At 46.6% G+C, this 26,718-nt stretch overlaps 4 protein-coding genes across 8 annotated transcripts; 2 read left to right on the top strand and 2 right to left on the bottom strand.

The window, feature by feature from the left end:
* Positions 1-566: 566 nt before the first annotated feature.
* Positions 567-11,639, bottom strand: IK (IK cytokine). Its single transcript, XM_049649383.1, has 20 exons — positions 11,511-11,639; positions 10,895-10,961; positions 8,703-8,795; positions 8,295-8,354; positions 7,057-7,224; positions 6,772-6,886; positions 6,309-6,379; positions 6,063-6,109; positions 5,085-5,248; positions 4,476-4,584; positions 4,132-4,171; positions 3,753-3,972; positions 3,577-3,595; positions 3,025-3,103; positions 2,490-2,570; positions 2,178-2,235; positions 1,334-1,422; positions 1,063-1,171; positions 862-896; positions 567-774 (listed from the first exon to the last, which is right to left on the bottom strand). Exons 1-20 carry the CDS (start codon positions 11,524-11,526, stop codon positions 747-749), a joined length of 1,668 nt encoding a protein of 555 aa, XP_049505340.1. The 5' UTR covers positions 11,527-11,639; the 3' UTR covers positions 567-746.
* Positions 11,640-11,808: 169 nt separating this feature from the next.
* On the top strand, positions 11,809-14,032 carry NDUFA2 (NADH:ubiquinone oxidoreductase subunit A2). Its single transcript, XM_049649390.1, has 3 exons — positions 11,809-11,942; positions 12,075-12,181; positions 13,822-14,032. The coding sequence occupies exons 1-3, from the start codon at positions 11,842-11,844 to the stop codon at positions 13,911-13,913; spliced, it is 300 nt and encodes a 99-aa protein (XP_049505347.1). The 5' UTR covers positions 11,809-11,841; the 3' UTR covers positions 13,914-14,032.
* Positions 14,033-14,193: 161 nt separating this feature from the next.
* On the bottom strand, positions 14,194-20,071 carry TMCO6 (transmembrane and coiled-coil domains 6). Of its 5 annotated transcripts, none has more exons than XM_049649387.1 (12): positions 19,816-20,071; positions 19,510-19,622; positions 17,444-17,559; positions 17,155-17,338; positions 16,798-16,902; positions 16,509-16,594; positions 16,159-16,293; positions 15,833-15,944; positions 15,529-15,715; positions 15,288-15,382; positions 14,737-14,904; positions 14,194-14,491 (listed from the first exon to the last, which is right to left on the bottom strand). In XM_049649387.1, the coding sequence occupies exons 2-12, from the start codon at positions 19,528-19,530 to the stop codon at positions 14,378-14,380; spliced, it is 1,323 nt and encodes a 440-aa protein (XP_049505344.1). In that variant the 5' UTR covers positions 19,531-19,622; positions 19,816-20,071; the 3' UTR covers positions 14,194-14,377. The 5 variants fall into 5 exon arrangements, with proteins under 5 accessions (XP_049505344.1, XP_049505341.1, XP_049505342.1 ...); XM_049649384.1 differs by having other exon boundaries at positions 19,764-20,042; XM_049649385.1 differs by having other exon boundaries at positions 16,159-16,275; positions 19,764-20,042.
* Positions 20,072-23,834: 3,763 nt separating this feature from the next.
* CD14 (CD14 molecule) lies at positions 23,835-25,907 on the top strand. The gene is made up of 2 exons (XM_049649389.1): positions 23,835-23,986; positions 24,076-25,907. Exons 1-2 carry the CDS (start codon positions 23,984-23,986, stop codon positions 25,201-25,203), a joined length of 1,131 nt encoding a protein of 376 aa, XP_049505346.1. The 5' UTR covers positions 23,835-23,983; the 3' UTR covers positions 25,204-25,907.
* Positions 25,908-26,718: the final 811 nt, after the last annotated feature.

Below are 26,718 nucleotides of genomic sequence, written 5' to 3'. Positions count from 1 at the left end.
CCTCAGGTACCTTCACCTAGAGCTTAGTCCTGCACAACCTTGAAATGAGACTGGTAGCCCATTGGGTGGACCCGAATTCCCAGGGAATCTCTGTCCTAAGAATAGGCCACATATGGCCCTGAATGCCTCTGTTATTTGAGACCAATCATCCTTATGTTCCTGTTTACCTCTTGCCCATCCGTGAGGTCATTACGTCCTTCTCCACTAGGCGTCCTGGCTAGGATCCTTATCCAGCAATCTAGAACCATGGCTTAAAGAAGGTCTGAGCTAACTTTCCACATGTACATTTTACACAATCAGTGGAATTCCTCTTGGTGATTCAGGGGTTCTGAAAGGAGGATGCTGAACACAGAGAAGACAGCATAGCAGGTTAACAAGGTTTTGATTTTTTTTTTAAGTTTATTTATTTTAAGAGAGAGAGGGAGAGCGGGGGGAAGGGTTTGCAGAGAGTGAGGGAGAGAGAGAATTCCAAGCAGCCTCCACACTGTCAGAGCGGAGCCCAGACACAGGGCTTGATCCCACGAACCATGAGATCATGACCTGAGCTGAAATCAAGAGTCAGACACTTAACAGACTGCGCCACCCAGGGTGCCCCCAGGTTGACCAGTTTTAATGGAACTAAATGATTATACAACATTTTATATACATTCACAGAAAGACACCTTGCAATTCTTTGGGGAATTATAGAAAGCAAACAGTGGCAAGCACATCCTTGTGGTGAATCTTTTTGCAGTTGGAACCAGAGATTAGTATTTTGGTCTTTTCACTTCAACTCTGCAATGGAAGGAAAAAGGTGTTGGCATAAGATCAGTACTCTAACCAATTATTACAGTGCCCCAGAGGAAAAATGCTACTGCTCACCCATCAGCCTCCATCTTCTTCCTCTTCTCAATGATCTACAAAAAAGAACAGTTAACACACAACAGTTATGCTGTGAGCCTAAGCTCACCTAAGACGCAAGTCTGACCGCTCTCCTTTGCTCTCCAACCCCCTGCCTGTTCCTGCATCTGTGGGCCATTGTCTCCCTCAGATGAAGTCCACCTAAGAGGCAGTCTCACTTACTGCACTAATCTTCTTCCACTGTCGATCTAGTTCTGCCTTATCATTGGTTTCCTTGAAGCGCCTGGTCTTCCGCCCTTCAGACATCTTGATACCATACTGGAATGCAGCTCTGAGAACAATAAAGGACATTTGGGAGAAAGAAGGCATCAGAGGTTGCATAGCAGTAGCAAGGTGTTCCCAGATGGCCCTGTGACTAGAGAACCTGTTCTGGTGAAGGCTGGCCCATCATCATCCCTCTCCTCAATCTTTGGCCATATTTAGTACAACTCACTTGGGCAAAGCCTCCTTGTTGTTCATATACTCGCTGTATTCCTCCTGGGTATCAAAGTCCCAGCGGCCTAAGGGGCCTTTCTTATTACCCTGTTAGAGACACAGTGAGAACAGGGAAGTTAGAAATGTCAGCGGAAACAGAATTTTAGCTCTTAATAAAGCCAGGTTCTCCCACAATCTTGTTTCATCATTCATAAATCCCACCCTAATAAATGCTTACTATGTACCAGGCATTATTCTGAACACTTATTTAATTTCCTCAAACTCTATTAAAAAACAACCATATTCCTCCGAATTCTCTCGATGAGGAAACTGAAGCATAAGCAGTAAAATAAGTTGTCATGGTCACAAAACTTGGCAGAGCCAGGGTTCAGCAAGTCTCCAAGATGGAATTACACCATGCTCAACCACTGCAGTAAAAACAAGGAAAAACTAGTTGAAATTTTGCCACCATTAATGGTATTATTTGTTAAGGTATTTTTGTTTTTAAGACAGAGAAGAACATTTCAATCCTGCTAGAATAAAATTCAGTTATTTTTCTCAAGACTGAAGTTCCTTCCTACTCTTTCTATTTATGCACTAAAGGCTTGCTTACTGCCTAGTACAGAAATCAAAGCCTGGCATTTTGTAGGAAATAAATCTATTTTGGGCATATCTCATTTGCTTCTGGACAGATACGTTAAAGGTTAAGCTTCTCATGACTCACAATGCTGCTGTTCTTAGTGCTGCAGTGGAGGAAAAGTTAAGGCCCGGAAAACAAGACACAGATCTTTGGGGAGGGGGGAGGGGGATACTGCTGAAGAGTAACTACCCCCAAATCCCTACCCATCCTTCCAACTCCACACCTGGTCCATTTTGCTGTAATCCACCTCCTCATCACTATCCACGGCCATGTCATCCATCCTGGAGAGAATCAACAGTTAAAGAGATGGTGCAGACCCATACTCCTATGCTTTATCCAGAAACCCACCCAACTAAGATGCCATATGCCTAGAAATGACAACTGCCACCCCCAGACCTCCCACCCAGAGCCTCAAAGAACAGTTCATCCAAATAAGTACCCATGGGTCCAAATTAATGAAATTTCCACCTCATCCCCCTCCCCACAATTTATTGTCCAATTATCCCAGCCTCCCTTCTTTAACAGTCTCACATACGTGGCTGGATAACACTCAGCATAACTGTTGGACATGCCAAAGAAGTCTCCCAGCTGCTTCTTGTCCTCTGGCTTCTTCAGCATACGCTATGTCAAAGAAAATAATTCTACCTATAGCAGAAAAGCTTCAAGAAGGAAGGGCCAAGGCCTAGAAGCCCCAACATGAAAACTTGTGAGGAGAAGGCTGTGAGCTTGCGTGAATCCTCTGAGAAATGGGAAAGTCATGGGGCACCTGGCTGGCTCAGTCAGAAGAGAATGTGACTCTTGATCTCAGGGTCGTTAAGCTCAAACCCCACACTGGGTGTAGATTACTGAAATAAACTTAAAAAAAATAATAATACCTTAAAGAAAAAAGAACAAATGTGGGGAGAAAAGGGGAAGTCACAACGAATGCAAAATTCTATCAAAATTCACCATAAGAGGTAAGAGGCAGGATGGGAGCCAGGGGTTGTGGGGAAACAGGGAGGTAGGTAGAATTGGAAAGAAACAGGACAACAGTTTTCTAGAATCCAACAACATAGTGAAATAAAGGATATGATTCAGTGCCTTCCCAGCCAGCAGATCCAGCAAACTTTTCATTGATTGATTTGATCAACTCCTTAGCAGATCCAGGTCCTGGGGGGGAAAGGGAACTCTATTCAGAATGTCAAACAAGGAACTTTCGACCTCTTTTCCACACACACTTCTAACCTGTTTTCATAAAACCATTTTTTAAGTAACAGAAAAAACCCTCTTTTAGTTAACATAACTTTAATCAAATTTCAACTAATAATGAGCTACTCTGGGTGAAATGGGGTTGTGTACAAAGAATACGGCCGGTGAGACCTGCCTCATGTCTTTCAGAACCGCAAAGCTGGAGGAATTGTATCTAACAGAGCAAATATGCCTGCCATTGCCCAGGAAGAGGGAGGGAACTCCGGACTCCTCTTCTTTCTATTCCATGAAGCAAGATGTGGATCTTAATGAGAACCCAGACCAGAAGTCCCACAATCCCAACCGTTGCCAGCTCTGAACTCTAGGATAGACTCTCAGCCCAGGGCAAAGCAAGACCACCAGAGCTAATTCAAGATGTCTCAGATACAACCCACCTTTGTCAACGTCCATGGGCTGGAAAGAAAAGAGAAACTGAAGTGAGTATCACCATGAAGGATTTACACTCATTCCTCCCCACTTGACTAATCCCTGAATCAACTCCCTACCCTACCTGGCTGGGCAGGTACAGAGATGGGCAGTTCTACCGCTCGGTACCAGGGTCCTATCTCACCTCATCATCCACTTTTGGCTTCTCAAAGTAACTGTGCCTCTTCTTCTCTTCCTCTCTCTCTCTGTCCCGCTCCCGCTCCCGATCTCGTTCTCGCTCCCGTTCTCTGTCACGGTCTCTGTCTCTCTCCCGATCACGCTCTCGTTCCCGGTATCTCTCCCGCTCCTTGTCCCGAGGAGTCTTGGTTGTGGATGGCACATAATCCCCAATGTCTTCAAATATACTAGAAAAACAGAGATCCCTAGCTGCCAAAGTCACACCACTTCCACTCTCCCTGGCCATTTCTCCAGATTCTCACACCAAGGCCTCCCCAAAATGCCAAAAACAAGAAACAAAGAGCTCCTTCCTCCCTCACATCAGGTGACAGTGCTACGATACATACTTCATGTCAGCCTCAGGGGGCTTCTTCTCTTCCATCTTCCCTAAGATATAAAGAGAGTAGTGAACAAAATATTCCTGAGTTGATTCCCACTTAGCCTAAACAGCTCTGAATGCCCATCTGTTTAGAAGGTGGGATAATAAAATCTCCCAATACTCTCCCCCATCAAGTCTCAGAGCTGACCACTGCTTTCTGGGTGAGCCAAGTTAATGCTCTATTGCTCTCATTTTTTGCTGCTCTCCAGGAGCCCCCCAATGTTCTAGACACAGAAGGCTCCAGCAGACCATGGTTCCACCCTCAAATGCCCCTCCAGAGTTAAGGTTTCTCTCCCTAACTCTCCAGGTTACCTTTATCCTTCTTCTTGAGCTTCTTATTGCGGGTACCCTGCCGCAGGTAGGAAAGGATCTGGGTGAGCTTGCTGATTACGATGTCATTTGTAGTCAGTGTTGTCTGGGCCTGAAAACCCCAAGTAGCAAGGATATTATCCCACAGAACAAGAATCTCTTCACTTCATTCACTTAACAAACTAAAGGACAAATTATAACCAACTAGGTGAAAACAGAGAAAGGTGTTACAGGAGATTCCAGGCAAACAGAATAGCATATACAAAGAGATCTGTGTCAGAAGTGAATCTAGCACGTTCAAGAGAGCTGGGATTCCCTGGAGAACAACAACAGGGAATCATGGTGAAAAGTGGCTCAGAAGGCCAAAAGGTGCAAGGGCAATTTCTCAATGAGAAATCACTGAAAGCTTCTCAATAGTGGTGAGGCAAAAATGTACATGTTGAAAAAGATCACACCAGCCATTTGTAAAAATCACTCCAGTGAATCTAAATTGAAATTTAGAAAGTGAAAAGTAACTCAGTGATGGGTTAAATGTGGTGGACGAGACCCAGGGCAGAATCAAGGCTGGTTCCCAGGTTTAAGGCTCACGTAAGAGGCTCTCAAGTCACTTACCTCCATAGTGGGGCAATCTGCTTTGCTGCGGATAAGCGTGGTGGGGATATCTGTGTCTGCATACTCGTCATCCAGGTCTACCACATAGGCCATGCGGCCTGGCAGGAACAGCTCATTGCGTTCATATGCCTTGCTCCTAAACAGTGTGCGGTAAACATTGCGGCCTACAAAAACAGGACGAGCAGCAAGCATAGCCATTGAGAACCTTCTACAATTAATAGCTGCCATTTATCGAGTGCTTAACTCTGTGCCAGCCACCACTCAAACTTCACAATTGCCCTATAAGATGTGCCTTACTATCTCCTTTTAACTGATAAAGATACAAAAGTTGAGTGAAATGATTTACCTAGAATCATACAGCTACCAAGCAACAGAATAAAGAAGGGGACCCAGGCAATCTATCTCCAAAGCCTGAGCTCCTATCCAGTCTTTTACAATGTCTTCTCAAGAGCACTATGTGCCTCACATTGTATTAGGCCCTGTGAGGAAGAAAGATGCTTAATATGATAGGTACGGTGCATAAACTACTTTTCTTTGCCCCAATAATCCCATGAGGTGAATTAGCCCCATTTTTGCAGACAAACAGGTAATGTGAAGTGAAGTCAGGTGCCTAATATCACATGCCTAGTGCAGTTTCATTACCAGGATTCAAACCCAGGTCTCAGACTGCAAATTCTGAGCTTTTAATCACCAACCATGCTACCTCCTTTAACGCATAAGCTACGAGCTACTTCCCTTAATGCATAAACCACAATCTGAAACAGCTTCCAACATAACTGAGGAGACATTAATAACACACATGAAATGACTAAGTCCACATCCAATTTCTAGTAGAGCATTTTATAAGAACTAGCTACTCTGGGGGCAAGATAGAGGAAAGCAGGTTGAGGGAAAGGAGAAGCATATCCTGCTCAGAGCATTAAGTCCCTACAATTCACCTAAAATGTACAACCTTTAGCGTAGAAATTCTGTACTCACCCAAACGTGTCTTAAATTCAATTTTGTTCTCAGGATCCTCATCTTTCCTAGAAAGATAAAAATAAATTTTTTTGCTAAATGTGTTCCTACTTTTTTATCTTTTTTTTTTTTTAATATTTATTTTTGAGAGAGAGACAAAGTGAAAGCAGGGGAGGGGCAGAGAAAGAGGGAGACACAGAATCCACAGTGTTCCTACTTTAAGTCCCACTTTTCTAAACTCTCAAGCTCTCCACAATGTTTACTTACTTGGTTTCCTTCTGGGGCTTTTCCATAAGTTCTTCCTCTTCTTTCTCTTTGCTGGCAATCTCAGCTCGTACCTAGAGTTTAGACATTTATTCATATTACATACATTTACCTAACACCACTATACACCTTGCTGTACCAGGAACTAAGGACTCAATACTAAATAAGTCAATACAGTGCTTGCCCTAAGGTAGCTTACAGCAGAAGAGACAACAAAATGTGATAACTATGATAAGTGAAATAGAAGAGCTATGCAAAGGTACAGGAAGTAGGAGGTGAGGAATGGGGCTTAACCATACCTAGGTGATCACTTGAAGGATGAATAGTAATTAGTCCTAAACAAGAGCCACCATTAGCCCTTCTACATGGTCTGGACTAACAGAAGTCTCCCTCCTTCACCTGGAAAGGCTTGTACAAGAGCATTCAGCACTCTAGAATTACTCTCCACCCACCCACCAAGGCTCACCTTTTGAAGCAGAGCAAAATCCAAGCCTTTCACCAAATGGGTGTGTTCCATGTCACCACCCAAGAATTTGGACTCCTGGATCAACTGTCTTCTTTTCTCTGCAGCTGATTTGTCCCTATATATGGAAAGAGAACCACATTAGAATAGTCTTTTATGTCTTCAAGTCCCTCTTGAAATGGCTCAGCTGAGGCTCCAAAGTGGGTAAAGTGTTAGGTAGAACTCACACTGTGATTGCAGGATTCTGGGATGCTTAGGGAATCATACCCTGGCTGCCATGGTACTCACGCCTCAGCAGTGGGGCCCACAGCCCTGTAGTTAGCTGTGGTACTGATTAGCTCAGTTTCCTCATAATCTTTGTTTACACCATCTCGCCGTTCCTTGGCACGGTCCCGGTACTTCTCTGCTAGTTCTCTCTCTCTCTCAATTTCTTGTTGACGAAGCTTGGCATAATAACTGTGACAAGAGAAAAGCAATGCGTAAAGCTCACCAGCTGTTATCCCAAGGTCAGCAGAATTGTTCCTGCCTGTTTCCTCCAACTCTCTGGTGAAAACTCATATATGTCCTGATAGAACTGCTGGCCACCTCTTGATAGTTCTCAAAATCAGAACTACAGCATCTTCCAGATCACAGTGTTTCAATGCCACCTCAGGACATTCTGTCAATTCAGAATTCTTCAATGCCACCCAACTTTGTAGAGAATTTTCCATAGGGCAACCAGGAAGTTATCTAAATTTTTATCACCTTCCAAATTTCAACTGAAAGTCAGTCATTCCTTGCTGGTCCTCCCCCGAAAGAAAGGAACAGCAAAATACCAGGTCCAGAAGTTTTAGTATCATAGAAATGAATAATGATGATAATGATGATGATGGTGATAACAGTAGACAAGTATTACTGGGTGGTTATCGTATGCCAGGCACTAGTGCTAAGTGCTTATATGCACTTATATCAGCTGCACTTATATTGCAACTGATCCTCATGACAACCTGATAAAAAGTTGTGAAATCACTCTCTGTTCTACCCATGAGAATACTATTAGAGGGGCGCCTGGATGGCTCAGTCGGTTGGGCGGCCGACTTCAGCTCAGGTCATGATCTCATGGTCCGTGAGTTCGAGCCCTGCGTCGGGCTCTGTGCTGACCGCGCAGAGCCTGGAGCCTGTTTCAGATTCTGTGTCTCCCTCTCTCTCTGACCCTCCCCCATTCATGCTCTGTCTCTCTCTCTCTCAAAAATAAATAAACGTTAAAAAAAAAAAAATTAAAAAAAAAAAAAGAATACTATTAGAAAGGTTAGGCAATATGCCCACAGCTATCCAGCTAGAAACTGGTAAAGATGAGATTAAAATACTGCAGGCTGACTCCAGAGTCCTAAATTGCCACTCTACCTATCCCTCCTCTCCAGTGAAGCACAGAACCTCAAAATAATAAAAGGAAAATGTTAATCTTTATGCTCCTACTACTACCTCCTACTCCTTTCCCCCAAATACTATCCACCTTAAAGCCCAACACTCCTCCATCCTTCCTTCACCTTTTCTTTTTTCTCCTTCGTGCAGCTGGGTCTTCGTCCTCATTGTACTCCCTTGGCATCCTAGAAGACAAAGAAATTCACTGATAGCGTTAGAAAACATCACAACCATCTGAAGCACTATTAAAATCATATATTCCCCAATACCTACCCCAGTATCTGAGTCCATGGGGCTGGAATGGACCTCTGTCCATTTAAGCACCAGCAGCAACTCTAGTAGTACAAGTGGTATGTGGAACATTCTGAGTTCCTAGAGCACCCCAGTCTCCACTGGGGCTTCAATCTCCAGCAGGAGACAATCAGAATCACAGTCTTCAAAAATAACTAGGCTTCCAGTTCCTAAGACATCTAATTTGGTAGATTTTCCATAGGAAGGAAATAAGAGACAGGTTGAAAGACCCCAGAACTTACTCATGGTGACGTGATTTAGAGGGTGGTGCAGATGTGGGTGCAGCCCTCGGGGTCATGAGAAGTTTCCTGAAGTCTTCATTGGTGAGTTTTGACCTAGAAGGCAAAGATTTTAAAAATGAGTACCTAGTAAAAACTGGAAAAGGAGTATGTAAAAAAAGGTTAATTTTACTGGAAACCATGAAAATACAAACTAAGACAAAAACATGCCACTTTTAATGCATCACAGTGTTAACAATTAAAAAGTCTGATAAATCAAGTATGAGTGAGAATGTGGGAAGTAAACATTCTGCTGAAGGGAACATACATAAGTCAGTACAGCCGATATGAGGATAAGTTGGCAGTATCAAAATTTACATGTGTATCTCCTATGACCTAGCAACTCCATTCACCTATATTTAGCTTTGCTAATTACTGACATAGGTATATTAGAAGGCCTGTAAAAAAGGTTCAGTTTCGGATATGAAGATAATAAAAACTTGGAAACAACCTAAATGTATATTAACTAGAGACTAATTAAATCATGTTTCTCAAATGTGGGGTAGATAGCAACAATGGTATAAGAGATAATTTTAATTGGTACAATGACAAAGACTTACTCCTTGGCCAAACTTCAGTCGGGCTCTTTCTGGGCCTGCTGTGCCCAGTTGTAGCAAAGAATTCTGCTAAGTGTTCCCAAGGAAGACACTGTTCAAGACTATTGTCATAGTAAGGGCAGTTGGGTGGCTCAGTCAGTTAAGTGTCCAGCTTCAGATCAGGTCATGATCTTGCAGTTCATGGGTTCGAACCCTGCATCAGGCTCTGCGTTGACAGCATGGAACCTGCCTCTCTCTCCCCTTCTCTCTGCCCAACGCCTGCTCTCAGGCATGCACTCTCTCTCTGATAAATAAATTAAAAAACTTAAAAAAAAAAAAAAAAGAAAAAAAGACTACTGTCATAGGAATAAAGACTACTGCAATAGGGGAGAGGAACTGACACTCAACTCTGAATATACACTGGGACAAATGGAGACTTATAAAAAATTACTGGGGTGCCTGGGTGGCTCAGTCGGTTAAGCGTCTGACTTCGGCTCAGGTCATGATCTCACGGTCCGTGAGTTCGAGCCCCGCGTCGGGCTCTGTGCTGACAGCTCAGAGCCTGGAGCCCATTTCAGATTCTGTGTCTCCCTCTCTCTCTGCCCCCCCCCCCCCGTTCATGCTCTCTCTCTGTCTCAAAAATAAATAAACATTAAAAAAAATTTAAAAAAAATTACTAAAAGAACTTTTAAGCATCAAGGGTAGAAAAAGGACCCTAACTGGACCTACTTCATTACTTAAGGGGATTCTCCATAAACTGGCTTAACAGCATTCTTTGCTAAACAGGAGCCCAACAGTCCTAGTCAAAAACAGACCCCAGAGAAGCCTGATGAAAATCTGGTCAAGAAGGGAGTCCTTTTTACTGCCATGAAAATAATCTCCAAAGGGTGCCTGGGTGGCTCAGTTGGTTAAGCTTCTGACTTTGGCTCAGGTCATGATCTTATGGTTTGTGAGTTCAAGACCCACATCAGCTTTGTGCTGACAGTGCAGAGACTGCTTGGGATTCTCTCCCTCTCTCTCTGCCCCTCCCCTACTGGTGTTCTCTCTCCCTCTCCCTCCCTCTCTCCCTTCCTCCCTTCCTCTCTTTCTCTCTCTCTGAATAAACTTAAAAAAAATATATAATAATCTCCAAGATATGGAGTGGGGAAAACCAAGTGGCAAAATGATATATATATACACAACACCGTACCATTTAATTTTAAGACTTCAAATTATAGAGTAATAATATATTTTCCTCAGACATGCAAGTATGTATATAAATGTTAAAAAAAAAAAAAAAAGGAAAAAAAAGACAAATAAAAAAGGAACAGTGGTTACCTCTAAGAAAGGGACTGGGGATGTTATTTACCCTTATTTCTACTTTAATTTTCTACAAGAATCAACTTCTGTATCATATGTAATTAAACATTAATTTTAAAAACTAGCACCCTCCCAGCCAGAATTTCCTCTCTAATACTTTGATGCAATTGACCTGATCCAGCTAAAGTTCACAGAGATAAAGAAGCAAGTGGCACAATTTTTTGGACCATCCTTGCTGACAACTTAGAATTCTTTCACCGTCACCACACCACTCTACTTGCCCCCTAGTTCATTCCCAGAGTCCCATAATGAAACACTCACTGGTGGAAGGAGTGAGGATCGTCCACATCGTGGCCATCTGGAGCCAAGGGGTTGGAGAAAGGCTCACCTAAGAAAAATAATAGGCACTAAATCTCTTTCGTGTCAGGCCCTGTGCAAAAGCTGGAATGTATCAGCGAACAATACGGATGTTTTCACGTCAAACTGCTCACAATATAGTGAGGAAGAACGGTAAGAACAAAGACAGTGACAATAGATCATAATTATGTGCCGAAGTGAGAAAATACAAGGAGCTGTTGGTGCAGAGGAGAGGGCCCCTAAACCAGCGCTGGAGGATCAGCAAAGACTTCCTGAAGATGACATCTAAGATACTGCGTGAAAGATAAATTGGCGCAATTCAAGATTAAGTGCTGGGGATAGGGGATAGTTCACAGATAAACCACCCGTTGTCACTTGGGGCAAGGACAAGGCTTAGAGACAACAGTCCGGAGATTCCCGGTTTCACTCAGGACCCAACGGCTTCGCCGGATTCCAGCGTCACACCCCGCCCTCTCTCCACCCCCCAGATTCCACACAGGGTTTAAGATCTGAGGCGAAAACAACACGCCAAGTGTCCCAAGTCCTCAAGGTAATAATGAACAGACGACCCGAGCCTTACTGTCTCGCTCTGGCATTTCGACTGCGGTGTTTCAACGCCACCAATGACTAAAGCTCCAGCGACAACACAGCACCGACAAGCTTTTTCCCACAATGCACCTCAGGAACAGCCCACAGTGCTTTGCGCTCCGCAACCTTTCCGCCACCGCCAGCTAGCCCAGACATTGGACAAAAACCAGAACGTTCCCTTGGCAATGCTTTTAAGGCATTGGCTAAGCTTTAGCCTGCCCCTCTGCGTCATCTAAATATCGCGGGAACTGGAGGGTCCGCGATTGGTAGGATTAGAGAACATGACCGGAAGTCCTAGGGCGGGGAGTTAAGCGCTAGCGGAGATGGCGGCGGTTGTAGCCAGTCGCGGAATTCGGGCAAAACTGGGCCTGCGTGAAATTCGCGTCCACTTGTGCCAGCGCTCGCCTGGCAGTCAGGGCGTCAGGTGAGGCACAAGGTAGTGGGGCCGGTAAGCTTCGGGGTTCCCAGGTCATGACCTCTGTCTCCCGGGTGTTTGGGGAGGCCGGCGCGTAGATAGCACGCACAGCTCTCTTCCGCACCGCCCCCCCCCCCACAGGGAATTTATCGAGAAACACTATGTGGAGCTGAAGAAGGCGAACCCTGACCTGCCAATCCTAATCCGCGAGTGTTCCGATGTGCAGCCCAAGCTCTGGGCCCGTTACGGTGAGCGGGGGAAGCGGGCGGTCTAGGAGCTCAGTAGAACAATGGTTTGAAGACACAGAGTCATCCAGGGGTCAAGCAGAAGTCTGTAGGGAGACTGGAACTCGGACTTCGTCCTTGCTTTTGAGGTTGTTTCAGATAAATTCACATTTGCACGGTTACAGGAAGTTTCCTGTCTCTAATAGCATAGGTGTGGAGACGGGCCCGGTACTGCGTAAATTCCAAGAGCTGTTTTCGTAATTCAGAACGGGGTTCAGATGGGGAAGAAGAGATGCTAGTCAATTACCATCGATGTGGGTCCTTACACATTAGGTGTGGGCAGTGCTATACTTGGTAGTGTGAGAATCTCAGTAACAAAAACTTAAGATGATTCTGTTGAGTAATTAATGCTAAGGCGTGTTGAGTGCTTTCTTGCCTAAATCTCATTTAATCTTCATTAATCATATGAGGGGGTGTTTGGTTTTTTTCTCATTGTAGAGATGAGAAGGATGAATAAAAATTTTGATGCAGCAGGGTCACCTGGCTGGTTCAGTCAATAGAGCATGTGACTCTTGATGTGGGGGTTGAGTTCAGGCCCAACATTGGGTGTGGAGCTTACCAAAAAAAATTTTTTTTATGGAACATAACTAAGGTTATGCAGCTAGGATACAACAGAGTTGAGCCTTTTACACGTGTTCCCCCTTTTTAGGATGCACTTCTACCAGATTTTCATGGCTAGCTAGCTGTAATTCAGGTTGTTGTTATTCAGGTCTGAATATGTGTATCACCTCCTCAATAAGGAATTCCCTGGCAAGTTATGTAACAATGCCCTTAGCACCTTTTGCTCATATTCCCAATTTAAGTTTTCCATAATCTGAAAATTAAATTGCTTGACACATAGTAGGCACACAGTACCTATTAGACTTACTGAATAATGGTATTGTGGTCACAGTTTTAACTACACCTTTGCCTAGGAATGACAGAAGAAAATAAAATCACACTTAAGGTAGACTGGTTCTAACAGTGGGTAACTGCAGTATGTATTAAAAACTGGGGAGGGAGCGCCTTGGTGGTTCAGTTGGTTAAGCATCTGACTTTGGCTCAGGTCATGATCTCACAGTTGGTGAGTTTGGGCCCCACTTGGGCTCTGTGCTGACAGCTCACAGCCTAGAGCCTGCTTCAGATTCTATACCTCCCTCTATCTCTGCCCCTCTGCTGCTCGCACTGTCTCTCTCTCTCCCTCAAAATAAATAAACATTTTTTTTAAATGGGGAGTAAAAAGTCAATAGACTAGAGGAGATGGATACAGATGAGTGTATTATACTAGGACTATGGGAGCCATAGACTTGGCACCTAGCCAAGGCTAGGCCCATGCAAACTGTGCTCAATAGTAAATAGCTACCAGGCCCCTAAAAACTGCCCCGAAACACCTTCCTTCCCATTGTGGCCACCCAGAATCACCCCAAATTCTAGTCAGACCTGTGCTTCCTAGAGGTATTTGACACCCAATGGATAAATTCTAGGCATCCCAAATACATCTTGGTGATATCTCATTACTTTTCCTATTCTCACAAAACTGTAAGTTAAAGACAAAGACCTTTTATTAATATCTTAGTACCCCCTCAGTGCATATTGGATATTTAATTACTTCTCTGTCTCCTCAGCATTTGGCCAAGAGAAGAATGTCTCTTTGAATAACTTCAGTGCTGATCAAGTAACCAGAGCCATGGAGAATGTACTAAGTGGCAAAGCCTGAAGGTGAAGCCTCCACTGATTGTTAAGGGCAACAGCCCCAAAGCTTGGGCTATGCTGGACTGAGTAAAATGTGGGGAAAATGTGTTCTTCTGTTATTTATAAAGCTTGTGCTGAAAAATACCATCTCTGGATGCCCTTATTTTCCCCTCCACCCCTTATTGTGCAACCACTGGGACAAACCAGTTTAATGTAAAAATAAAACTTTATTCTGTCCCTTCAAAAACCACGAGCTGCTAATGGGGGGCGTGGGGGGGGGGGATGATTCCAGGCCCACATCAAGTCCCCTTTGGTCCTATATGGACAGTTCTGGGTCAAAGAAGAGCTGAGCTTTGAGTCTTGGCTTAGACACAGGAGCAGAGAGCAGGAGATACCATTACGGTTCTAAAACCTCAAAGGGGGATCCATGGGCAAGGAAGTTGGGGCAAGGGTAGGGTGGTGGTGATGAGTAGAATGACATCAAAAAGGTCACTGGTGAAGCGCTGTCTGCTGGAGAGCATGCACACGATCCTGGAGCTGGGCCTCTTCCTGGTGCCTTTCCAGGACCTGCAGCCCTGATTGCTGCAGAAAATCCTTAGCAGCCTAAGGGCAGGGTAGAAAAGGATTTAATACCTGGGTCCCTGTGCCCTAACACTTGATTCCTACAGGCTTATGGGTTAATCCACCTCTATTTGGAAGAAAGCCTTCCCAAAAAGAGGCTGGAAGTTCCGACCTGGAGTCCATATAGGCTTGCCAGGCCCAGAGAAGTGACTAGAGATAGGACTGGAAGGAAAGGGGCCATAGTGAGACTAGAGGCCTCAGAACAGGGGACCAGGGCCAAAACCCACCTCTGGCTGGTAGAGGAACAGCAATTGCAGCAGCTCCAAACTCTGGCCTACTACCTCAATGTCAGGAGAGGCCAGTGTACCAATCAAGCAGGAGAGCAAGGGCCCTGGCCACAGACGTTGGCAGTAAGCAGGACCCTTCTCTGCCACGTTGCACAGAACTGTGAGGACCTGCAGAAAGACATGTATACACAGTCCCCACAAAGGATGAAAACTAAAGACTAAAGATCGCTAAAATATGGAGTGCTGACCACATGGCCAGGCACCATGCCAAGCACTTATATGCATGTTTTGTAATCCCTACAGCTGCCCTCAGGTAGGACTGCTATTCCCAATTACACACGAGGAAACTAAAGTTCAAGATGATAAGCTGATTTGCCCAAGGTTAGTAACTAGTCGTTTAAGGATTCACATCTAGACTGGTCTGGCCCTGAAGCCATCCATACCACACCACCTGCCAGCTCTCAGGTAAGGGTACTTCTGAGTGCAAAGGCCTGCTCCCGCTGTTTTTACTTTGGCACCAGATCCCATACTTAAGTGACCCCAATACCTACCAATATGCTCACCACGTTAGAAACTGGCAACAACTGCAAGAGGGGCTCAATCAGATCCATGGAGAGCAAGGAGGTACAGAAACTAGGACTGTTTGCTAGAAGGGAAAATGTCACAGTAGAGTCCTCAAACAGGGAAATGAAACTGCAACCGCCCCCCCCCCCCAAATCCTACCCACCTTGGCCAAGTCAGTGAGTAAGTATGTCCAGTATCTAAAGGTCCTAGGCACATTATGACACATACCAGTGAGGTTGTTAAGGAGCCAGAGGCCCTCAGGAAGTAAGCTGGGCTGTTTCTGAAGGAAGAACTGCAGAAGGATAAATAAGGCAGCCACAACACGCTCGTCTTCAAGCTGATTTTGCCCTCCCACAACTTCCACTGCTGCTTCTGTTAGCAAGTTGCTTAGACACCGAAGCACAGGACATGCCAGCTGCAAAGACAAGTTGGTCTGAGTATGGTCTAAGGAGGAAGGGGCTACCTGTGTACTGAAGGAAGAACAGAGTAGGAAGAAAGGTAGCCCAGCCCTTGACCTGTTCTCTTCACCTACCAGCTCCAGTCCTGTATCCTCTGTTCTCTGGACAGCTCCAGCCATGTCCAATAGCAGCAACCCCAGAGTGGACAGACCCCCATGGGAGATAAGCAGGGTATTGTCGACCTGGCTGGGCAATAAGAATCAAATAGTCACTACTCAGTCAATCCTACCTTTAAGATGGCAAATGGCCTAGGTTGTAGGCTTCCTGGGCTCCAAGTAAAGAGCACTACAGAAAGAAGAAAACTCTCTGAAATTCCAGAAACCAAAGTTCAAAAACAAGAGTGTCCTAGAAGGGAGCCCTAGGGAAGGTCTGTGGGACTTCTGCAAAAGGCCTTTGTTACCTGCAGATGATATAGTGGAGACACCAGGCAAACTCCACAGCAACCCCAAGGTTCAGCTTTGGACCAGGTTGCAACAGTCGCAGGATGTGCTCAGGGAGAGTGGAGCCCAAGACGGAGCTGTCAGCAGAAGGAGAGCTGTGAGTGGGAACCACAGAAACCAAGATGCCAGTCATTCTTCCCAAATCCTAAGAGCAGGTGGGAAAGCATTCAAATCCAAAGCTCTTCCCAGCCAGACACCTTGAGCTAAAATGTGCAATAGCTTTGGAAACAAGACTCAATCACACCTCCAGGGGTTACAATACAAAGTGGGTCACACCTACCTGCACATCTGCAGACACAATTTTACTTACGGGATGATCATCTCTGGAGCTTCCTTAACTTGCAGAAGCTGGGATAAGGCATATCCAAGGGCTTCCAGCACAGTCAGATGGGGGGACTAGAAGTAGACAAGAGTACAGAAGTACTAGAAGTAGACAGAGCACAGATCTGACTCTGGAAACCGTGTCATAAGGTTCCCTGTGACCTTCAACCCCTTAGCATAGGGCAGAGGCTGAAGCTGCCTAAACAAAGCAGGGGGACCATGTAGAGACAAGTGAGGGGAGTGCTGCCCAAGGAGGGAGACAGTAGATGGACGCTCACCTGGATGCAGGCAGCCAAGGCTGGAACAATGCCCTGTGGCAGGAGCTGCCTTCTCACAGCCTCACTCTCCACAATCAGGTTACCCAGTGTATACAGACAGAGCTCCTGAGAGTGGGACAACAAAAGCACTGGGCATAGCCTATCTCAGGCTAGGGTGGGGGTGGGAGTGCGGAGGATGGAACAGTGTTGTCTTCCAGGCTCTGGGCAAAAGGGAGTGGAAGATGATGGGCATATGTATGGCTATGAACATCAGGGGAAACAAGTTTTCTTCTTCCCCTATGTGCCAGGTCAAACTACACCCAAAAGCATAATTTTTAAATCCAAGCCAAGAACAAGGTAGGAAGGGACAAGGCTTACTATAAAGTCTGAGCTGTGACCGGAGAGGTAGGTGAGAAGGTAGGAAGTGGCTGGCAGGCAGGCCTCAGCCACCGCAGACTGTTCAGAATGAGAGAGCTCATGAAGGCACCGAGCGGCCTCAAGCTGCAACAGGGCTTGGTTGCTGGTCAGAAGCCCGACCAAGGTCCGCATGCTGCCCTCCAGCCTACATGAGTGAGCACCAGAGCCCTGCTCAGCCTGTGGCCCATCCCGTCCACACTCCTGTCCATCTCTTAGAGACCCAGCCCCCACTCACACCACCCACACTGACCAGATGAAGGTCTGCTGCGTCTCAGGGTGCTGCAAGCCTCGACGAAGGCTGACCAGAGCCCTCTCTCTCTCCTTTTCTTCTGTCCCCTGCTGTGCTAATCGTAGGAAATGCTGGATCTGGAGCACAGGGCATGGAGAGAAGAGATGGCAACATAAAGTTGCCAGAAAGCAAGCATGAGTCCTACTCTGCCCACTTCACCTGTGAGCACTCCAATGTTGCACCATCCCTAGAACTTGTCATTCACACTAATATGGCTAGTAAGTCTCAATCTTGCAGTAGGGTAGACAGAAGAGGGAATCAGAACTGGGTTTAATACCAGCCCTGCCACTTCTCTACAAGAAACCTAAACCTCAGTTTTTCACCTGAAAAATGGGAATAACATCTTTCCTGCCTTCTTAAGGGGTTATTTCAAGGATAACATTTAAACCTTTCAGTCTGGCACAACCTATCCCTCTAGCCATTCTCCCCGTGCAACCTATACTCCAACACCTACCATAACATGACTTGTTTCTAATGCTTCCAAGCTTTTGCACAATCTATTTTTCTGCCTGGGATACCCTCCCCAGGTCCTCCACTCCCTTCAGATTTCTATTCCGGTTACTGCCTCTGAGAAGTAAGGTCTTCCTGGCTTCCTTTTGCACATTTAGGGGTTTCTATTGTGCCTCATGTTTCCTTCATGACAGGTGGTTAGCACACCTGTCTCCTTCACTGGGTTATTGCAAGCACTTCAAAGAAAGGGATTCTCTTCATCTTTGTGTACCTCAGTACCCAGCACAGTCTCTTGGCATAAAGTAAGCACACAATGAACCAATGAACCTAGGCACGAGTGCTTTGTGAACAACATATGTAAACATAGACAATATAAACAAAGGGGATGCCCGATGCTTGCTGAATGAATAAATCAGGTAAAACTAATCATTTCATTCACTTATTCACTAAATACTGACCATCTACTATATGCCTGATAGTCTACAGGCATCTGAGTTTTCAATGACAACAACTAAGATAGGGTGTAGGTTCTGAGGCACCTGGGTGGCTCAGTCAGCTAAGTGTCCAACTTTGGCTCAGGTCATGATCTTGCGGTTGGAGGGTTCAAGCCCCATATGAGGCTCTGTGCCAACAGCTCGGGGCCTGGAGCCTACCTGAGATTCTGTCTCCTTCCCTCTCTCTCTGCCCCTCCCCTGCTCGCACTCTGTCTCTCTCTCAAAAATAAATAAACATTAAGAAACAAATAAATAAGTCTCGTTGGAAAAACGATAAACAAGCAATTAGTAGGATCGATATTCTGCAGTCTGTCAAGACAGTACTAAAAGAGACTCACTTTTAGATGCTGCAAATGCAAATGACTTGAGACAGGAAAGAGCCTAATACAGTCTTTCAAGAACTAAAAAGGGGTGTGGCACCTGGGTGGCTCAGTCAGTTGAAGGATCCACTTATGTTCAGGTCAAGATCTCCCGGTGAGTTCGACCCCAGCGATCAGGATCGCTTCTGTAAGGCTTCAGCCCAGACCCCACTTCAGAGCCTCTGTCCTCCTGTCTCTGCCCCTCCCTGGCTTGCGTTCTCCCAAAAATAAGTAAAAAACAAAAAAACAAAACAAAAAAACCTAATAAAGGTAATTTGGGCTAAGATGAATAAACTAGTAAGGTTGGAGGGAGGCAAAGGTTAGACAGTGCTGGACATTATAAGTCACAGGAAAGATTTCGGTCTCTATGTGTTCTTAAAAGGCACATCTGTCTGATGTATGGAGAATGAATTTGAAGGCGGCAAGCACAGATACAGATGACCTGTTAGAAGGCTATTGTGAGTACACGGAGAAGAGGATGGCTTAGCCACGATGGTGAAGCACGTAAGGACGCCAAAGCTCCTTAAGACGTTTAAAACGACTAAGACTTGATGTATCGGTGTGGGGATGAGAGACCGAGTTGTCGAGGATGATTCACCGGTTTCTGGCTTGGCCCACTGGATGGATGGAGGTAGTGAAGGGACCGCGTCCAGATGTGGGGCAGACCTCAAAAGGAATTTGGCGCCAGCCGGTGTCGACCTCACCGTGCACCCTGTCGCCTCACCTCAGTTTCCCCAAGGATCATGGCCACACATCCCCCTTCGGCTTCCTCCGACGCGTCGTCTCTCAGCAGTCTCTTACTGATCAGCTGCTGTTCCCTCCGCGCCTTCCGCAGTGCTGGGGGCAAAGAAGCCGGCTGAACGTAGGGGGGCGCATCTAGGACTCTGAACCCCGTCTCCAACCCGGGAGCCTCCTTATCCTATCTCCGACCGCCATAGCCACCCCGCGCATCCTGCCGTCTCCCTTGCTCGCCAGCACCTGCCTCCCGCTCCCGTCGGCGGCACCGTAGCTCCTCTACCACGCAGCCCACCGGTCTGAGGCGACCCTGCCTTCCGCTCCACATGGTGGGCCTGGATAAAATTCGCCCAAAGCAGAAAGGCAGCGAACCCCTCCACGAGCCTAAAAGATGGCACGCACCGCGCAACCGCAGCGCTTGCCGGAAAAGGAGGTGCGAGTGGGCGGAGCACGGCGCAAAGAGAAGGCGGGGAGGAGCAAGAATGCGCGACCACGTTGTGGAGCAGGGCGGGGACAGAGGGGGTAAGGACCGATGGAGGGGCGGGGCGAAGGGAGAGTAGAATGGGGTGGGACTAGGGCAGGGAGGGGCGGAGCGAAAGCTAGAGGCGGAGTAGGACCTCTGCAGCCAGGAACCTAAGCAAAGCCGAACAGCACGGTTTTTCTCCTTCCCAGTTCTAGGAAAGAAACTCAGCCTCGACTTGGACTGACAGTGCCTCACCTTCCGCTCGGCAAATACAACCTCCCCATACCTAACACATCCTAGACGAACATTCAAAACTACCCCGACCTCTAGGAAGATTTCACCAATAACTCGGCTCTCACTGATGAACGCTGGATTCGCATTACTTTATTGAATTGTTCTCCATCATGAGTTATCCCCAGTACAACACGTATAAAGAAAATGAGACAAATATAATTATTTCCCTGTTCTAAATAAAAGTAATTCTTTTTTTAATGTATATTTACTTTTGAGAGAGAGAGCGTGTTACGGAGAGGGGCAGAGAAAGAGAGAAAAGGAGACACAGAATCTGAAGGAGGCTCCAGGCTCTGAGCTGTCAGCACAGAGCTGGAGGTGGGGCTGGAGCTCATGGACTGTGAGATCATGACGTGAGCCCAAGTCCCACGCTTAACCGACTGACCCACCGAGGCGCCCCTAGTAATTCTTTTTTTAATATTTAATTGTTTTTTTACTGTTTATTTTTTTTTTTGAAAGAGACAGAAAGAGCGAAGGAAAGGCAGAGAAAGAGGGAGAGAGAGAATCCCAAGCAGGCTCTGCGCTATCAGCAGAGCCCCACCCACTCAGGGCTAGATCCCAGGAACCATGAGATCAAGACCTGAGCCGAAATCAAGAGTAGAATGCAACTGAGCCAGCCAGGCGCCCGGGGGGTTAAGTAATTCTTAAACCAAATTTTGAGTGCCATTAACTACCAGGCACTGGGGAAACACTGGTGAATTTAAAAACTGTGTTCCTTACCTCTGAAATCTGAATTGTGGCCAAGTAAGCCTTGCATGGTCTAATCCCTGCATACCTCTCCAGTTTTCAATGGAAGGGAGCCTCAACTAATTCATCTCTCCTGGGATCTTCTCTTTGTTCCAAGCCCTTGCTTTCTTCCTTCTCCAGGCTTTTGCACAGGCTGTTACCCTCCCTAGAGCCCTGTCTCTGCTCCACCATCCCCAATAAGCACCCTTCCCTTAATTAACACCACCCTCAGGATCTCAATTACAGTGTCCCCTACTCAGAACTACTGTACCTGCTTCCCTGTCATGAGAGCCTATAACAATGTATAGTTCATAACCCTTTTCACAGCTGTCATTAAGTTACAGTGTAATCGTTTGATGTTGTCTCCTCTCCTTCAAAATTCCAAGAAAGTAGAGTGTTGGTAGCACTTAAAAATTTCTATTGGAGGCCTCCAATTTTTATTTTTATTTTATTTTATTTTTTTGATGGTTGGTAGATTCTTTTATTAACAATCAAAAAGCTTCACACTTACAATAGGAAAATAAGTGTTTTTCTATCGATTAGTTAAATGAAAACTATCCAGGACTTTGTATGATTTCTAATGTGTGCCAGGTTTGATGCGTACCTAAGAAGACAGGACATTAGCCTACCGAAATCGTTAGGTATGACTGAAAATGAGAAACAGTAATTTATAAAACATTTACCTAATAGCTTTCCCTGGAGGCCTCTAATTTTTAGAAAGCTATTACTTAGGCAAATAAAAGAGCAAATCCAGGAAAGGGAACAGTTCTTCAAACCAACTTCCTTTGGTAGTCTAGTGGTTAAGATTTGGCACTTTCAAACCAACTTCCTTCCCGAGAATTTAATTTCATCTCTTGGAGTCAGTTGCCTTCAATCTCTTCCACAAATCACCTAGTTAAATATCTGCAGACCATCATCCTGCCCCCACATCTCTCCAGGTTCAACATCCATCCAGCTCCGGGACAACCATTTACTGAGCACCTGCTATGCACCATGCTCTGGCTGGAGGTAGGGTCTGGGTCTTATTTCCTTTGTCATGGGACAGGCTGCTTTTAACACCTACATATTTCTCCTGGTGGCGAAGGTAAGACAAGTCACCAGGCAAAATGTCTGCTCAGAGAGTTACAGCTGCCCACCCTGATTTTTTTTGCACTTATCTGCCCAACAAGACTGTCAATCCTGTAAACAACAGCCCCATGTCCTCTCTAATACAGTGCTCACTGTTCCTTTCTCCAGAGCTCCCACAAGTCCTTGGTTTCTCTCCTCTGAGTCCTCTTCTCTATGGACTGTAGCTCTGGGTCTGTGTTTGCCTCTTCCACTTCCTGGAGTACTTGAGGGACTGTGTGATGACCATGTCTGCATCCCCAGGTTTTGTACCAGCCCTGACATTTGGTAGACAAATGATAGATATTTGTTGAATCAAGGTGTGAGTTGGGGATCTTTGCAAACCATCATTGCCCCTCTTCATTTGCACCACAAAGTGCTTTCCCCAAAATGATGGGGTTTGCTAAGGAGCCAGGCTTCAGTGGCCTGAGTCTTCTGAATGCAGAGGCTTTGATGAAGAACATAACAATCAGGAGTACTCTAATAGATGTGGCTCTGTAGTCATAGACAGGTACTACCATTAGCTCCATTTTACAAAGCAGTAGCGCAGAAATCTGAGGCCCAGAAACTTGCCCAAATCTTACAACCTCAGTGGTAGAGCTGGGATTCCAAGCCTGGCTGTCTGACTGCAGAGTCAGTGTATTCAACACTGAGCTATACTCACATCTTGGTCCTCAAGGATGCACCAGTGACCTGGCCTGGCTTTGGGGCATGGCTCAGGGTATAAGGGCATGATCAACAAGGCACACAGAGAGCAGTCTGGCCTCATGAAGCCTCCCTGTTTGGAATGAGGACAGATGTGAAGCCATTCCTGAAAAATAGGAGAAGTGAGAATTCAAACATTTTTTTTGTATAGCTCTTTCCCCAGAATCCACAGGTGCAGAACTGCGAGGGCAGTTATAGAGGCATAGCCCCTATACCACCCTCTGGGACACTTGCTTTTTTTTCTTGGCAAAACAGGTAGGTTACTAATTAATCCTCATTCAACATTGGTCCAGCCTTTCCTTTCTAGGACACAGGAATTGTGTTGGGGGGAAGGGAGGGGAGAGCTAGGTGCAAGGGGGCAAACTGGGTTAGAAATGCCTTGTTTCTCAATTTCAGGATAAGAACATGGAAACTGTAAGAGGTGGAGCTACCTGGCCAATGTGTCTCTGTTAAACACTTCTTTCTACTTTTAAGAAAGCTATCACTTTCTTAATAAAGCTTTAAAAAGAACAAGTCAGCAGAAAAAAAAAAAAGGAAGAGAGTTGTTCTTCAGACTACTTCTTCTTCCTACTTCCTTCTCTCGAACCTCATCCTATCCCTTGGAGTCAACAGATGAAATTTGCAATTCCTTCCACAAAATATCCAATTATATATCCGAGGATATTCAGGTGATTGGATTTGGGTGTGTTGGTAAGTTCATAGTAACCACCAAAACTAGAGAAAAGTTAAGCAAACTACCCCAGTTGAGTCATTGGGATAGAGGCAGAGGGAGGTAAAAGTCCTGGCCTGCGGCACTGGGGATCCTTCCTTCTCAATAACTATCAAACAAGCCTGGGGTGTCTGACTCATCAGGGCACTGCCTGGAGCATTGCACTCCAGATGCGCTACAATATCCTTCCCGCAAAAGTCCCTCTCCTGGCAAAATCCCTCATTGCAAAATTTCCCAGAACCGTAGTGCATAGAGCGGTTGGGTGGCAGAGAGGTGGGGAGTGACCAGGGTTCACAAAGGAAGTAACAGAGTGACACCCCAGGGTTACATAAACTCTCAGAGGCCGCCAAAGAGGACAAATAACGTGTGGGGAGCCTAGAAACCAGGGAGTGCCGCTGCACAGGGAAAGAAGCCAGAGCCCTTCCCTGAGCTTGCCAGGACAGAGTCTCCGAGCACCAATCGACCATGGTGAGTGTACGGTCTTGGGGACGAAAGGGAACTACTCGAAGAACCCCAGGGACTAGCTGGGGCCGCCCTGACCTCCACTCTCTTCCCAGGTGCGCGCGCCCTGCTTGCTGCTGCTGCTGCTGCTGCTGCTGCTGCCAATGCTGTGCGTCTCTGAGACCACACCAGAACCCTGCGAAGTGGACGACGACGATGTCCGCTGCTTCTGCAACTTCACGGATCCTCAGCCCGACTGGTCCAGCGCCTTCCAGTGTATGGCTGCCGTCGAGGTGGAGATCCACGGCGGCGGCCGCAGCCTGGAACAATTTCTAAAGGGCGCAGACGCCGACCCGAAGCAGTATGCTGACATGGTCAAGGCTCTGCGCTTGCGGCGGCTCACAGTGGGCTCTGCACAGGTTCCTGCTGTGCTTCTGGTCGCCTTCCTGCGTGCGCTCTCATATTCCCGCCTCAAGGAACTGACGCTCCAGAACCTGGAGGTAACCGGCGCGATGCCGCCGCTTCTTCTGGAAGCCACCGGGCCTGCGCTCTCCACCCTCAGTCTCCGGAACGTGTCGTGGGCAACGGGAGGTGCCTGGCTCGCGGAACTGCAGCAGTGGCTCAAGCCGGGCCTCAAAGTACTGAATATTGCGCAAGCACACTCGCTTGCTTTTCCCTGCTCCCAACTCCGCACCTTTCCGGCTCTCACCACCTTAGACTTATCGGACAATCCCGGACTGGGCGAGGACGGACTGACTGCAGCTCTTTGTCCGCACAAATTCCCGGCCCTTCGGGCTCTGGCTTTACGCAACGCGGGGATGGAGACGCCCAACGGCGTGTGCGTGGCCATGGCGGCGGCGGGTGTGCAACCCCACAGCCTAGACCTCAGCCACAACTCGCTGCGCGCCACCGCCCCAGGCGCTCCTGGATGTGTCTGGCCCAGCACACTGAACTCTCTCAACTTGTCGTTCGCTGGGCTGGAGCAGGTGCCTAAGGGACTGCCAGCCAAGCTCAGCGTGCTAGATCTTAGGTGCAACAGGCTGAACAGAGTGCCGGGGCTAGAAGAGCTGCCCAAGGTGAGTAACCTGACACTGGACGGGAATCCCTTTATGGACCCTGAAGCCCCCAAATACCAAGAAGACCCGATGAACTCTGGCGTGGTCCAAGCCTGTGCGCGTTCGGCCTTGGCTGTGGGGATGTCCGGAACCCTCGCGGTGCTTCAAAGGGCGGGGGGCTTCGCCTAAAGCCCAGGAGAGACTAATGAATTGGCTCAGATTGCCCTGGCTGCTGGGAAGCCTCGTCAGGACGTCTTAATCAACCAACCCTCTGCCCCATGTTCATTAAAACCTGAAACAACGATTCATGTCATTTACTCAACAGATGTGTGTACGGGGTGTTGTGATGTGCTAGGCACAGAGCTGGATGTGGAATCCATTATATTTAGACTTTCTTCATCCTAAGAATAGAACTTCAAGGGTGCAAGAGGCAGGGAATATTGCCTGTCTAGGCTGTGTGTGAGAAACAGAGGTTTCCGTGCAATCCAGCTTTCTGAGGAGTTTACTGGCACCTGTGTTAAAGGATATCTGAGTGATAAACGTGCCTAGCAAGTTACAGCACGTTTCCTCTGTGGTGCACTTTCCAAGAGCCAGCTTCTCCCCCTGTCAATGGCAATAAAACCCAGAGCCACTTACTTATTCTCTCTTTATCTCTCCCACCCTCCCGGGAGAAGGGACAGCTATGCCACCTGTCCTACATAAGCTCTGGGTTTCATAATTCCAGGGTTTCTCTTCTGCTATGTAAAGCCGCTTGGCACACACAGGTATTTTGGCTTTCACTGTGTCATCGGGGAATTTGGGCACAGAGGACTGTTGCAAGATGCTGTCATTAAACATTCTGTGTCTGAACCAGAGATCTGATCATTATGTTAGTAAATGTGTGTATAATTGTTTCTGGCTGGATCTTTTTTTTTTTTTTTTTTTTTCCTGGCTGGATCTTTGAATTGCAAATAGGATAACAGCTTAGACCCTTCACAGCCTCTTAGACCTTTCACAGGGCAATTAACCACATGTGCCCTCCAAACCACATTATTTCAGAGACCCAGGGCATCGACCAAGAGGTATTGTTCCTTCTAGGAGTCTCTTCTGTACATCGAGGAGGCAGCCACATCCATCAGAGAGCTACACACTTGCCTCACAGAGGAGCTGGGAGAGGGAAGGGAGGGGGATATAAATAACCACAGCCCACTGATCTGCTTCCCTCTAGTATCTAAAGCCACACAGGTAGGGATGAAAGATGCAAAGTAGCATTGGTGGGAGAGTTACACAGGTTACCAGACCACAGATGCAGAGAATCATGGGGACAGATAAACCTCCCCCCACCCCCAGTCAGGAGGCCCCCTGGAGTGTCCCCAAGGGACTTCATCCAGCCTCTTGGAACATTTCTTGTCTCAGAGAACTAACCACTTGAAGCAACTCCTTTCATCTGAATAGCTTTGAGAACTCTTCATCAAAATTATGGAGCCCCTGCTCAACCTCAGGCCCCATTAGGATCCTGGTATACAAAGATGAATCCAAAACATCCATGTCCTCAGGGAGTTCTCAATCCAATAAGGGAGATGTACACAGAAAAGATAGTTATGATTCAGTGAGTGGGAGGGATCAACTCTAAGAGGGAAGGGTGGTTCTGTGGAAGGCTGTACAGAAAAGGAGACATTTAACCAGCTCTTGAGAGGTGTTTCCTCAGGAAGGACATTCCCAGGC

This window comes from Panthera uncia (assembly GCF_023721935.1).
Source record: "Panthera uncia isolate 11264 chromosome A1 unlocalized genomic scaffold, Puncia_PCG_1.0 HiC_scaffold_17, whole genome shotgun sequence".
NCBI classification, from domain to species: Eukaryota; Metazoa; Chordata; class Mammalia; order Carnivora; family Felidae; genus Panthera; species Panthera uncia.
Note: the sequence above shows the minus strand (reverse complement) of the source record. Positions and strands in the feature narration are given on the sequence as shown.

Excerpts from the sequence above, each read along its gene's own strand:
- IK (XM_049649383.1), bottom strand. Across the intron at positions 3,973-4,131 it reads CCCCCTGAGGCTGACATGAA|TATATTTGAAGACATTGGGG; the intron begins GTATGTATCGTA and ends CTGTTTTTCTAG. Across the intron at positions 775-861 it reads AAGAAGATGGAGGCTGATGG|AGTTGAAGTGAAAAGACCAA; the intron begins GTGAGCAGTAGC and ends CTTCCATTGCAG.
- NDUFA2 (XM_049649390.1), top strand. The coding sequence starts at position 11,842 with ATGGCGGCGGTTGTAGCCAGTCGCGGAATTCGGGCAAAACTGGGCCTG. Across the intron at positions 11,943-12,074 it reads CCTGGCAGTCAGGGCGTCAG|GGAATTTATCGAGAAACACT; the intron begins GTGAGGCACAAG and ends CCCCCCCCACAG. Across the intron at positions 12,182-13,821 it reads CAAGCTCTGGGCCCGTTACG|CATTTGGCCAAGAGAAGAAT; the intron begins GTGAGCGGGGGA and ends CTGTCTCCTCAG.
- TMCO6 (XM_049649384.1), bottom strand. The coding sequence starts at position 19,848 with ATGTGGAGCGGAAGGCAGGGTCGCCTCAGACCGGTGGGCTGCGTGGTA. Across the intron at positions 16,294-16,508 it reads GCTCCAGAGATGATCATCCC|CTCTCCTTCTGCTGACAGCT; the intron begins GTAAGTAAAATT and ends TCCCACTCACAG. Across the intron at positions 15,383-15,528 it reads GCTCCTTAACAACCTCACTG|CAAACAGTCCTAGTTTCTGT; the intron begins GTATGTGTCATA and ends TTTCCCTTCTAG.